Raw genomic sequence first — 14,423 nt, 5'->3', positions numbered from 1 at the left:
ATTCTGCCTGTCTTCTTTTTTAGATTCATCTATTTTAAATTTCTGCTTGTTCTTTCTTTATGGCTTTCGGCTTCATAAATACCATGTTTTCTCAAGTCTCACTAAGAATGGCAGAGGTGTTTTCTACAGTGTGCCTTAGTTCCTTTTAAGAATAGTGTTCAAAGTTGGGACCTTCCCGCATCTTCCAGGTGATCTTCCTTTCCTTTTTCTGAAGCTCCGCACACATTTCCTTTTCTGCTCACTCACCCTCAGCTGAAAAGGGAGGATAAGGGCCCAGGGGCCGGTGGCTCGGTACACCTGGAGCTGTTAAAGCACCTTTTCAGACTTACCTGTAACGGACGGCAGGTTGGTGTCAGTTTCTCCGGCTCCGTTTCCCGATGAGAGTTAGCGTCCATGTCAGCAGGAGCGTCGCCTCCCTCAGCTCACAGGCCGCGTGCGTGGGGACGGAAGCAGCCGCTCCTGCCCTGGGCACGGGCGCCCGGCTGTCCCTGTGGCATCACCCCACACCTCCCACGGGGGAGCGACTGCTGCAGGCCTGCCCTCCTTCCCGCCCAGGGACTCTCTGCGCTGAGGTTTCCACGTGTTCACAGACTGAGAGCGCCAACCGGGGAGGGGCTGGGAGAGGAGACCAGGCCTCGTGCGGCTAACGCGGAAGCCCCACGGGAGGTTCGCGGGGCCGCGGCTCCCGGGCTGGTGCGCACAGCGTGTTACCTGTGTGAGCAGGAGGTGGGGAGAGAACGGGGGGTCGCCCCTCCCCCTCACCCCAGCATCCAGGTAGACCCGGCATGTGTGGGTCACGGACGTTTCTTCATCCTGTCTCGTCTGTTTCTGGCTTGTAGAAATTCCTCCAGGTTCTATGAGTAGGTTGGACATGTGTCCTCGTTTTGGGGATTTGTAATCCTGCCTTTTTGCATCATCACTGGTCTTTTAGTGAGAAGCGGGAAGAGGCCGCTAGCAGGTGTCATTTTAAACGAAAGCCTGTAATTAAATTCTTGACTTTGAAGGTGGGAAAAGCCTATTAAACAGTGTCTTTCTTTTCTGTTATTAACACATAGTGATACAGTATGCAGTAATGTTTAGGATAAAGACAGGGTTTCAATCCCAGTTTCTGTATTTATCAGTTGCTGGACTTGACACATCATTTACTAATTGTACCTGCACTTATTTTTGTATATTCATCGTCAAGTCAGGAAAGTGTGAGTTCAGGTCCCCTCTGTTCTGAGTCCATCTGTCTAGTGTATTCCTAAACACACAGGAAAAGCCAATGCAACCGATTACAAATACTTTGGAAACCACACTTGGTTTCTTGGTCACTGTAACTGACTATTCCATTTTCAAAGCTACCTATAAGAAATCATGCAGAGGAACTGTATGTGTAATCTTTCTGAAGACTGCTTCAAACTGAAATAATTTTGCTTTTTATTACGTCTCTAACCAAGTAAAGGTCATCGGACAGGGGAAAGTTCACCAGAAGCAGGGCTGGGCTGAGGGGGTGTCTGGCCCCTGAGGCTAACACCTCTGTGTTCTGGTTTGTTCTCACTCACTGAATGGATTTCTTTATGTTCAAAAATCTGCCAAACAAACAGGCTAAAAGCCAGCATAATTTTAAAAAATTATTTATTCCAAGTTCCACTGGTTTAGGGTTTTTCATAAATTATTACAGAATTGAATGCTGAAATCAGAAACAAATGTTCAAAGCTGTAGCATTTACAACAAAATTGATATCTCCATGACTGATTTAAAGGATTCACGGTGTTCCCATCATTTAGAATCCATGAGGGAAGTTTCCAAGTCCATATCCAAGTCGGAAACAAGGGCATTTACGAAGTCATCAATAGAAGGACACTTCTGAAGCATACCTGCGAATGAAGAAAATATCAGCCGGCTCATTCTCCGCAGACAATACACAGGGACGAAGACATACATCAAATCTGCACGGTCAGGGGACATTCGGCTTTGTGAACCGCGAGCTTGACTGTGAGGACGTTTCAAAAAGTCCTGGGCAGTGCATGGGCCCCAAAGCTATTTCTTGTTTTAATGCCTTTTTTACTATCTAATCAACTCTTTAGCTTAGAGATTTAGAGCCAAATATGTTTCCTGGGGGTTTTTCTTTTGCACATATTACTGTACACTTGGAGTGATGTCAGAAGACTTAATTTTTCAGCTATCTTTGGGCTTCAGAATTTAATATGTTTAATTACCTGCCAAGTGTTATTATCAAGTCCTGTGCACTTTTAAAATCATTCAACTGTTAATTATCTTGCAGAAGTCTTATATCAGACACAAGTTATTGGCTTTCCTCCAGGCCTGCCTGTCTTGGAGAACTCCTAATGCCTGGTTCTCAAATTTCCTCATCTGACATACAAGGCTGCAGTAAAGCTAGAATAAGAAGCTGTACTGGAAAGCAGTGAGGCACCCTGTCTAGCGTATAGTAACAATTCAATAAAAAGCTGAACTTATCTCCACTCTTCACTCAGAGAAGCCAAAGACAACATTCAAGCATCAACCCTGTGGCCCCGACCTGTGCTCTTGGCAGGTAATGCTAACTCACGGTTGAACGAGGCTCTCTCACCAGTGTTTAATTTGGGGGATGGATCCTGTAAAATGAGTTCCAACACCAAGACATTAAAAAATTGCCAGAGTCCCTATTTCCTCTAAATCATCAGTGCAGTGCAGTTAACATGCCCTGAGTGTTTGCTGTGTGAAGGACAAGAAACACACAGCCACAGAAGCACACCTTGTGGGACTGGGCAGCCGTGTGGGGGAATTAACCTTGACCCCATCACATACCGTACATAACCATTAACGTGAGATGGGCACAGACCTAATCGTAAAAGCTAAAGTTATTAGGTGTCTAGAAGAAAATACAGAATATCGTTGTGACTCTGAGGTAGGCAAAGGTCTCTTAGGACACAGATGGTAATAACCATAAAAGAAAAAAAGATACATTAGAGTTCATCAAAATTTAAAACTTCCTGCCTTGCAAAGAAACCATTAAAAAAAATGAACAGGTAAATGACAGAATGGGAGAAAATACTGACACGACACATATCTCACATAGGACTGGTATCCAGAATATATAAAGAACTCCAACTCATCATAAAAATACTTATAAAAATAAAAAATGGACGAAAGATTTGAGCAGACCTTGCACAAAAAAAAGATATCTGAATAAACACGGAACTAACAGGCCCTGAGAAGACACACAACATCACTGTCATCCAGGAAAAGAAAATTAAAGCCACAAAGAGACACCATGATGTTCCTCCAGGACGGCTGAAGTCCCAGGGCTGAAGACACCAAATGCAGTCAAGGCCCTGGGCGCCATGGCTTGTCGTCCAGCAGGGGCAGAGGGTGAGATGCGAGAGCCCTTTAGAAAAAGGTCCAGTGCTTGGCACACACCTGCCCCGTGACCCAGCTGTTTCCTCCTAGGTATTAACCAAGAGAAATGAAGGCACGTTCCCAGCAGCCTCAAGTGGAACAACACAAGTTCCCATTACCAGGCTGCAGGTGGACGTTCATGTTGTCTTCACACAATGGAATGGCACCAACAACGAGAAGGAAAGAACTACTGACGCAGACAACACCCCGGGCGGCCTCAGACGCAGCGCATTGCACACAAGGGCCCACACAGAGCACACGCGGCCTGTTTTGTTTATATTCACTTCCAAGAAGGGCCGGACTAACCCATGGCGAAAAAAAATTGGAACGGTGGTTGCCTTCGGGAGTGGGGATGGCGACCGACCCAGAAGGTCCTGGTGTGATGGGAAAGTTCTCTATCTGGACCGTGATTTGTGACACCCAGGTATATACCTCGTCAAAATTCAGTAAACGGAGCATTAAGGATTTGGGCATTTCACCCAGAGTGTCTGGGGTAAAACGTACTTATCTCTGCACCTTGTTTTGAAAATATATATATATGATGGGAGGATGGACAGATGGATACGTGACAAAGCAGAGCAAAGTGTTAACTGTAGACTCTAAAGGGCAGGTATGTGAGTGTTTACAGTTCACGGGACTTTTCTGAATGCCTGAAAACTTTCCACGTGAAGCGTTCGGGGAAGAGTCAGCTTTGGGTGTTAACATCACACAAACGGCAGCCAGTGGGAGAACAGAGGGAGGAGGATGACGTGCGTGGGAGAGACTCCGCAGGCTCCGCGGGGCAGGTGGCGTCCTGCAGAAACGTGAGAGATGGGGAGGGCTCAGGCTCGAGTTAGGGCCTTTGCGGTGAAGGGGACGGCCTAGGCAAGGCACCCGGTGGGCAGCGCAGAGCGTCTGGGGTCTGGAGGGAGGTGACCGGGAACCAAGCACCGGGAACCAACTGCTCGGGGCAGGCCCAGGGCTGGACCCCCGGGCACGGTCACTCCCCCTGGGGAGCGCGGCGGAGGTGAGCTGACCCGCACAGTCAAGCTTGGCCCTCCCGTCCCTGTGAAGCGTCACGTCCCCTCCACAAGCTGCCCACGTTCACAGGGCCCTGATCCGTCCTCCACGGCCGCACCTCAGGGGCACACGCCCCCGGCGAGGCCCACCTCCAGCCACCTCTGTGTCTCAGAGAACGGCGGTCGTGGCGGCAGCGGGGGAAAAACATAACACGCTCAGGGCAGTTTTGAATAAAACCCCGTCGGAGATGAATGGTTCAGTAATTGTGTGTGTGACGTGACTGGTAAAGACGAAGGTTCAAAGAGGAGGGAATCCACACCGAGAGGGACGGGGGATCACCGGGGCAGGGATTCCCCGGGAACATGGCTGCGGTGTCCTCGCTTTAATTAGATCGAAGTGTTTGGCAAGTGTCAACCTGAACTAACTTCTGCACAAAGAATTAAAAGAGAAACAATGTTTTCAGGCAGTTCCACAAATGAGAAAAATTGAAACTGGCTTTTATGTGTGTGGATGGTAAAAATGATTCCAAGAACGCTGAGGTTTTTAAAACTGAGGAACACGTCCCCTTTGTCTTCAAGTCTTAGCCTTAAAAGGGTAGTGATGAGACGTGCACTTTCGCAGGGGCCCCGGGAACCCGGCTGGAGGTGCCGAGTCCACGAGCGGGTGAGCTTACACACGTTTGTCTGTGGACGTCACCTGAGTCGGGGGCCGGGAGCTGAAACAGTAAAACAAAACCGAGGGCAGCTTCACACCTGAAAGGGGAAGCGTGGACGGCGATGTAAGAAAGGCAGCTGCGCCGGGCCTGCCGGCCGAGTCCTCACGGAAGGACGGACGGCGGGCTTCCACCTGCCCGCCCTCCTCGGGGCCACAGCAGTTGCGGGGGATGACTTAGTTTCTTTTCCCCCTCGTTTTACCAGAGAGGCAAATACGCTGATAGAAACTGGGACAAGCCCGAACCTTTTGGTCCTGACGGCTCTGCTCAGACCACGGGTTCCGGGACCTCGAAGGACGGAGCAGCTGCCCTAAAAGGCCTGACGGCCCTGAGTTACGGTCTCGAGGGTCGCAGGCTGCGTTGCGAGGCAGGAGGGGCTTCTGCTCAGAGGCCCCGGCACGGGGGCAGCTGGGGGGCAGGCCTCGCCGCCCGGCTCCGCGCCCCCTGCGCCCCTCCGGGACCTGCTCCCGGGGCGGAAGGACGAGCAGCCGCGGACCACGGGGCGGCTGAACGCGGCACCCGGCAACCCCGAGGAGCTCGTCCGCGCCCTTCGCCGGCCCCGGAAGCCGCGCGCTCTCAGCTGTGTTTCGGCTTCTCCCTTTGACTCCGTGGCGACCTCTGCACTGTTCCCCCAAACTCCTTTTCTGCTTGTCAGTCTAAGTTGGTTCTGTTTCTTTCAAGGAGATTGCCAGTTGATGAAAAGATGAGTTCACACGTTATGGACAGGGACTGAGCGCTGCCCGGGGGACACTGATGGTTCTGTCTGATTAAGGACCAACTTTCTAGACTCAGGGTTTAGACCAGAAGCAGGTGGTTTTTGTTTCTTCTTTTTTCATTTAAATGTCCATGTCTTCTTTCCTGCAGATAAAGTAAACAGGTGACACACAAGCAGGCTTTCCTATCAGATTCCCTCTCTCCAGGCCCACTGGTGGGGAGAGGAGAGCGGCCCTGGCCCGAGCGGGGAGAGAGACGGCTCTGCCCGCAGCCCTGGCCACTGCAGTGGGAGGTGGGCAGGGCGGGAACACCGCCCCAGCAGCTCCAGGGTCCTCCCGAAATGGGTTCCTTCCTGTGGGATTGGGGACGGGAACACCCTTCTGACTGTGGGCCTCAAGGTGCAGTGGAGGTCCATGGGTCGGGTGCGTGTCCCCGGCTGCCCCAGAGAGGGAGGTGGGTGTGGTCCTAACCCGTCAGGCCAGGCCCTCAATGCCTGAGGTGGTCAGGATGCGTAACCACCCCCCGGAGTTCTTTTAAAATCGGAGATGAATGAAAGCAACCATACTCTTATTTTCAGACACAGCGCCAGTACTTGGTTTCAATGAAGGTATGTCTGTCAGGTTTGTATTTAAGGTCTACAGTTGTCATTTATCCAGGGGACAACAACCCAGCTCTGAAAAGCAGCAGAAGAGCTGCCGTGCAAGAGCAGGCGCTGGGCAGGTTAGGGTGTTAGGGTCCCTGCCTCCGCACAGCACCTTGTAATTCACAATTTCAGTCCATTCTCCTCTCCGACTGTCCCGATGTTTTCCTCTGAAGGGTTATTACCAAGGAGGAAACGAGTGGAAAGATAACTCTTCCTTAGGAGGCACTGACGCAGGGGCTTGAGCCACCCCATCAGCCACCTGGTTAGGGACTTCAGACCAGTCACTTAACTTCTGGGACCCCCTTCTTCTACTAGAAGCAGCCTGAGCAGAGGCAGACTGGTAGAGTAAAATATAATGTGTGAAGATCATAAAATTTGGCATAATGTCATCTACTTTGTTGGACTGTTATAAGGATTAAATAAAGTACATTTAACTCATGGAAAATGCTCCATAACTGGTAACAGCAACCATCAGATCGCAAGTTCAAGAGTTGAAGGATGAGGTTGCTTATTTTTCTGCACAAGTTGAATTTCAAAACTCTGGTCTCTGATTAAGTATTTAGGATATTATCGTCAAACACAATCACAAGCTAATTACCCAGCTAATGAATCACTGCTTGCTTTGCTTTTTTCTGGCTTTTGCCATCTGCTTTTTATGAGATAACTGTTTATCTACGGAAAGATGGAAACAGAAGTAACTAGAGTCAATCCATTTTCTACCTGTTAGCAGCTGTGATAAAGGTTTATTGAGAAGAGCTCACTGGGATGATGGAAAAGTCCTGTCAATGGACAGTGGTGGTGATCGCACAGGGCTGTGCATGGCAACAACGGTAAATTTTATGTTATGTACACTTAACCACAACTTAAGAAAGAAGCGACCAGAACTGCTGAGCCTGTGATCCGCCTACATATTCAGCTGCCGCGGCTCCGTCCCCTGTCACCAAACATCGGGTCATCTGCACATACCGGGCAACGAGTGAGGAGTCTGCATGTCTCCAACACCACCCTCGGTTCTAAACCCATCGTGATGGTTCACAGCTGCTTTTTCTGCTGAAATAATTATACGTGTCAGACTTGGCTCCGACTGATGGAGAATTCCAGTACAAAGGCTGGCCTGGCAGTTTGAAGAGGCTGGAGTGAGCTTCATGAGATCAGAGCTCATTCCAGAGCTGTCTCTCCCGGGCCTCGGGCAGCTGGCTCATCTTTCTCTTCTTTGAAGTTTCCTGGGCTGCAGGGCTGCAGCTGCCCACACCTTTTCCTAAAGGTGGCTCCCGCTATCTGCCATCAGTTCTCGGGAGAACGAGCATGTCAGCCAGAAAGTGAAATTCCTTTCCTCCTGCAAACTCAACAACTCTCTTGCCCCCTCGGCTGGGCTAATACCCGTCACACTGGAGACATGGTTCTGCCTCTGAGGTCCCTGCCTGCAGGGCTTCCTGCTGGAGGGGAGCCCACGGACGTGCTCTGTTTACTAATCAGTTTATTCTAGTTTCATCCTCAGATTCAACCATTCCATTTACCGGTTACATTTCTGGGTTACAAAACATCTTGCCTTTTGAAGCTCCATGTCTTCCTTAAACAAACACACCCACATGTTAAACATGTACACACCCTCTGAAAAAATCAGCGCGTTTACAAAAGGGAGGCCTCAGCCTTGGGAAGCCAGGTGCCCGCTTCCACTGCTTTCTTCCAGAAAGCACTCAGCTATTGCAGAGGCCACGCTGAGTAAATATCCAGACAAGCCAAGGCGGAGGGGTTCTATTTACTTGGCTATTATTCAGGGTTGCCATCCACCCTGTTACTGAAACTGTGTGGTAGGTCCTGTAGCGCCACTAAATTCTAGGGCTGCTTCCCTGACGTGCTTTTCTCACGTATTCCTGTTACCGTGTGCAAGAAAAGGAGGCTTCCGCCAGTGAGTGTGTTGTGAAGTAGCACAGCTGGCCCTGCGTTCACGCATTCTCGCTCAGCAAATCTTATTTTGCCATAAAACCACTACTATATGGAAGGCAGCTGACACCCTGTCAGGTCTAGTGAGCGTGTGCGGCCTTTCAGATCTCTCTGTGATGTCCTGCCCGGAGAACGCAACAGTATCTTCTTTGAGCATCCGTGTACCAGGCAACTCAGTCACCGAAAATTATGAAAGCGCAGAGGGGAGACACAGTGCAACGTGCACGCAACTACTTCCAAAGCAGAAGCTTCCTGGTCTAACCTGAAAGAGAGGTTTAAGAGACTAGCAGTCCACACAAGGCGGCTCGGAGTTTGCATCCTGGTCCTACTGCTCGCCACGGTGGGACCTCGGGCAGGAAGAGGTTACCTAAGCGTGCAGCGTGCTTTAGCACAGCACCTGGCAAAGCACCCAGCACGGGGGCACAGTGGCTCTCATTATTGCTACGTTGCCAGCACTGCTCTCTCTCCTGTCCGTTCAACTGGAGAATACCAAAGTAGTAGAAGTTAGTTTTACTGGTAATATCCAACATAAAGCATCTTAGGAAAATCAGTACACAAAGCTACTGCAACATGTTAATAAAATTCCCCCTGAAGTGAAAAGAAGACATGCAGGCAGAAGACAAAAATGAACGTGGGGCTGAGATTCCAGTTACTCTGAGGGTGTGATTTAAGATTTTGAGAATTTTTTAAAGCTCTGTTTTGTTTAAACTGCTTGAAGGGAAAATGTAAGTGGAGTTTAGCTATTGTCCTGACCCTGCAGCTTAAACTAAACATCTCAGTGCTATAAGAAGAGGGATTAAGAAACTAAACGTGTCTTACTTGACGTCCCCTGATACGTGATGGGGTCAGAGAAGAACCTGATCGTGGTAGTCGAGTGCTGTGAGATGTGCACATTCTGAGATTAAGGAGGGATTATTCTATCTTACACACTTTAATGTAAAGATGAACTGTTAAGCAAAGAAGCAAATTAGGTTTAGGTATAATCATGCCTTAATCTAGTTTCATTATTAGTGATCCCCACTCCTCTCCGGAGAGTGGCTCTCCTTGTGGCGTGCTGTCATCTGTTGTAAACCTGTTATAAAGCAGACTATCTGGAAGCGGGAGGGCAGGAGCAGGGGCTGGACCATGACCGCCAGTGAGCGTGCAGTGGACACACTGGCCCAGGGCCAGAACCACGCGGGGTGTGCAATGCAAAGTGCGGTCGACACGTTACAGGTTAAAATTCTGTTTAAAACCTACTTTCCCAGAGACTTTTCATCATCTTTGCTAGCGAAAATTATGTTGGTTGAATTTATTCACTGGAACATTTGACAATAAAATAGGGGGGAAATCCAAGGGTAGCAGAGGCTTCGGGGCTCAGTTTAGAGAAGGAAAGGCCTGTCGCTTCCTGGTAAAGGCCGACTCCTCCTACCCAGGTGAAGAGATCAATGCGCATGTGCTTCCCACCACCCTACACCCCGAATTATACAGAACGCCCATCGGTTTCTAGCACGCGGGACGCGGTTGTCTGCCTGATGTGTCAACAAGACACCGTAACCCACAGGAGGTGCTCATTCCTGGGGTCCCAAAGTCCATTTGTTCAGAAAAGTGAAAAACGGTGCTCTTTCCGGGAGGGCATTTCCCACGTGTTCTCCTGGTTTATCGTGTCTTTGAAATACCGGCCTTGTCTTTCAGCCTCAGCTCTTCGCGTCTCTAACTCTACTATCTGTTCTCTCCAAGCTCGACCTTTGCTATTTATAAGCAAAGAATGTGATGAGCTCTAGGAAGGGGGCAGCCTGCCTCCAGAACAGACTGGACACATGTCGGGGAGTGGACGCGGCTGCTAGCGTGAGGGGCGTGTCCAGAGCCCCCCAGGCAGGCGGCCTGTCCTGCCCACTTGGGTCGGCACCCTCTGCACGGCCCCTTCCCCCGGTGCTCACGGCCGCCTCGTCCGCGGGTGCAAGGTAGCTCGTAGGGCTGAACCCCCGGAGTCCTGAGGTCCCCAAGCCGTGTGCCCAGGCTCAGCCCGCATGGCCCAGAGGGGCTCCTCTCCGTCATTCCTACAGGACGCTACACCCTCAAGTAAATGCAGGATCCGTACCATTCTTACTTATTTCTGTGTCCCTGAAATGCCTGGTTAGCAGCAAGTATTTGCTAAATATTTGCTACGTTAAATGAATTAACTTCATCAACAACTAACATAAAGCTTTTTTCATTCAATCAGATTACTTACTGGTCACTAACACAAGGACACTGCAGTAATACTTTTGAACTAAAGCCACGCCCTGGACAGGGGTTTCAGTCTCAGGCCCGGAGGCGGTGTGTCTGAGAGCACTCGGCCCCGGAGGTCCCCACGGGTTCCGGGCGGAGTGGGACGGGGTGCCAGGGCTGCGGCCAGAGTCTGCTGCAGCAAAGCCCCGAGAGTGGACTCACCTTCTGTAACAGAGTGCAGTGCCCAGTGCCGGAAAAGAGGTGGCAGAATGCATCTCCGACCTCCCCCAGTAGGAAAATATTCTCCACTTTAACGTCCGTTCCTTAAGTAACTTCAGTAATCTACCAGACTGACCTGGTCCTGCACTAGGTGAATTATAAAACACCAGGGCAGACCTGTCTTATTACGCCCTGTGGGACACCAGGTGTGTGTCGTGTAAGAAACCCACGCTGCTTCTAGAGGCAAAGCTCTGCAGGGGGCAGAACGCCTCACAGAGCAAGTGGATGGCCTGGAGGGCAGCTTCCTCCCCGCCCACCCCGGGACTGAGGCCGGGGAAGCAGGAGTCCTGCTGTGGGCGAGCAGGGCACAAAGGCAAAGCTGGTGTCCAGACTTCTGAGCAGACGTGGGGACTGGAGTCAGGGCAGCGGGAGACGCTGAGCTGCTGGGTGACAGACGTCTTTCCTAGACCTGTTTCTCTTTTGCGTTATAAAAGTTATATCACAAAAAATATTGGGGCTGACAAAATATTTAGAAAAAAATTCATAATGTGAATAAAAACCTGTCCCTTTTCTAATAATCATCATGATTTTTTTGAAGTAGAGTTGATTTACAATATTATTTTAGTTTCAAGTGTATAGCATAGTGATTCAGGATTTTTATGAATTATACTCAGTTATTACAAGATGACGGCTATAATTCCCTGTGCTGTACAGTGTGTCTTTGTTGCTTATCTGTCTTACACACAGTCATCTGTATCTCCTAATCCCCTAACCCATCTTGCCGCTCCCACCCCCCGACTGGTAACCACTAGTTTGTTGTCTGTATCTGTGAGTCTGTTTCTGTTTTGCTGTATATGTTCGTTTTAGTTTTTAGATTCCACATATAAGTGATATCATACAGTATTTGTCTTGCTCTTATTTCAATAAGTATAATGTTCTCTAGATCCATCCACGTTGCTGCAAAGGGCAGAATTTCATCGTTTTTATGGATGAATAATAATCCATTGCGTGTATATGTGTGTGTGTGTGTGTGTGTATCACGTCTTTTTTATCCATTCATCTGTGGATGAACACTTGGGTTGCTTCCATGTCTTGGCTATTGTAAGCAGTGCTGCTATGAATACTGGGGTGCATGTATCTTTTCAAATTAGTGTTTTCGTTTTGTTCTACATAATATACCCAGGAGTGGAACTGCTAGATCATATGGTAGCTCTATTTCTAGTTTTCTGAGGAACCTTCATACAGTTTTCCATAGTGACTGTACCAGTTTACATTCCCACCAACAGTGCATGAGAGTTCCCTTTTCCCCACACCCTCTCCAATATTTATTTATAGACTTTTTGATGACAGCCATTCTGACCAGTGTGATGACCTTTCATTGTCGTTTTTATTTGCATTTCCTTAATAATTAGCGATGTTGAACATCTTTTCATGTGCCTGTTGGCCACAGGTCACAGATGACCTGTCTGCCCATTTTTTGATTGGATTGTTTGTTTTTTTGATACTGAGTTGTATGAGCTGTTTATATATTTTTTTATATTAACCCCTTGTTGGTCATACCATTTGCAAATATTTTCTCCCATTCTGTAGGTTGTCTTTTTGTTTCATTGATGGTTTCCTTTGCTGTTAAGCTCTGAAGAGACTGTCTTTTCTCCACTGTTTATTCTTGCCCCCTTTGTTGTAGATTAATTGACGATAGGTGCATTGGGTTTATTTCTGGGCTCACTGTTCCACTTATCTGTGTGTTTTTTTGTGCCATTACCACACTGTTTTTATTACTGTAGCTTTATAGTACAGTCTGAAGTCTGGGAGGGTTATGCCTCCAGCTTTGTTCTTTTTTCTCAGAACTGCTTTGACAATTCTGGGTCTTCTGTGGTCCTATACAAATTTTAGGATTATTCTAGTTCTGTGAAAAATGTCGTAAGTATTTTGATAGGGATTGCATTAAACCTGTAGATTGCTTTGAGAGGTATGACCATTTTAGCAATATTAATTCTTCCTATCCAAAGCACTGGATATCTTTCCATTTCTTTGTATCATCTTCAGTTTCCTTCATCAGTGTTTTTATAGTTTTCAGTGTCTAGATTTTCACCTTCTTGGTTAATTTATTCCTAGGTATTTTATGCTTTTTGATGTGATTTTAAATAGGATTGTTTTGTTTTGCTTTCTGATAATTATCAGTGTATAGAAAAAGCAACAGACTTCTGTATATTAATCTTGTATCCTGAAACTTTACAGAATTTATTTATTCTAATAGTTTTTTGGTGGAGATTTTGGGTTTTCTATATAAAATATCATCATCTGCCAACAGTGACAGTTTGACTTCTTCCCTTCCAATTTGGATGCCTTTTCTTTCTTTCTCTTGTCTGACTGCTGTGGCTAAGACCTCTAATACTATATTAAATTGATAGCAAGAGTGGGCATCTTTGCCTTGTTCCTGAATTTAGAGGAAAGGCTTTCATCTTTTCACTCCTGAGTATGATGGTAGCTGTGGTTTGTCGTAAATGTTCTTGATTATGTTGAGATATATTTCCTCTATACCAACTTTGATGAGAGTTTCAATCATGAATAGATGCTGAATTTTGTCAAATACTTTTGCTGTGTCTTTTGAGATGATCATTTGATTTTTATTAATGTGTTGTACCACACTGATTGGTTTGCAAGTACTGAACCATCCTTGCATACCCGGAATAAATCTCACTTGATTATGGTGTATGATCCTTTTTACATATTTTGGATTGGGCTTGCTAATATTTTGTTGAGAATTTTTGCATCTATATTCATCAAAGATATTGGCCTGTAATTTTCTTTTTTTGTATCATCTTTGGTTTTGGTATCAGGGTAATGGTAGTCTTGTAGAATGACCTTGGGAGTGTTCCATTCTCTTCAATTCTGGGGAATAGTTTGAGGAAGATAAGTATTAGCTTTTATTTGTATGTTTGGTAGAATTCCCCTGTGAAGCTGTCCAGTCCTCACTTTTGTTTGCTGGGAGTTTTTTAAAACTACAAATTCAGTTTCACTACTAGTGATCAGTCTGTTCAAATTGTTTCTTCTTGATTCAGTCTTGGCATGCTGTATGTTTCTAGAAATTTGTCCATTTTTTCTAAGTTGTCCAGTTTATTGGCATAGTATTCTTTTATGATTTTTTTATCTCTGTGGTATTGGTTATTATTTTTCCTCTTTCATTTATTTTGTTTCTTTGGGTCCTCTCTCTTTTCTTCTTGGTGAGCCTTGCTAGAGGTTTGTCAATTTTATCTTTTCAAAAAAAACCCCAGCTCTTGGTTTTACTGATCTTTCCTATTTTTTAATCTCTATTTTATTTATTTCCTCTCTGATCTTTATTATTTCCTTCCTTCTCCTGATTTTGGGCTTTGTTGGTTCTTCTTTTTCTAATTCCGTTAGGTGGTAGGTTAGACTGTTAATATGAGATTTTTCTTGTGTTTCAAGGATGGCCTGTTTTGCTGTGAACTTCCCTGTGCTTTCACTGATTTTGGAGAGTTGTATTTCCACTTTCACTTGTCTCGAGGTATTTTCTGATTTCCTCTTTGCTTTGTTCACTGACCCACTGGTTTTTATAGTGTCCACGTGTTTGTTCTTTTCCCACTTTTCCTTCTGTAACTG

General features: G+C 47.0%; 1 protein-coding gene across 1 annotated transcript in view; it reads right to left on the bottom strand.

Moving 5' to 3' along the window:
- Positions 1-1,600: 1,600 nt before the first annotated feature.
- The window catches only part of MIPEP (mitochondrial intermediate peptidase), a gene marked incomplete at its 5' end in the record, with an annotated part of 144,406 nt that continues 131,583 nt past the window's right edge, over positions 1,601-14,423 (bottom strand). The window contains one exon of the mRNA XM_079721694.1: positions 1,601-1,859. Coding sequence (XP_079577820.1) covers positions 1,762-1,859 — 98 coding nt within the window. The 3' untranslated portion in view covers positions 1,601-1,761. The remainder of the gene's footprint in view (positions 1,860-14,423) is intronic.

Source organism: Hyperoodon ampullatus (genome assembly GCF_949752795.1).
Source record: "Hyperoodon ampullatus genome assembly, chromosome: 16".
NCBI classification, from domain to species: domain Eukaryota; kingdom Metazoa; phylum Chordata; class Mammalia; order Artiodactyla; family Ziphiidae; genus Hyperoodon; species Hyperoodon ampullatus.
This window is presented reverse-complemented; position numbering and strand designations above follow the sequence as displayed.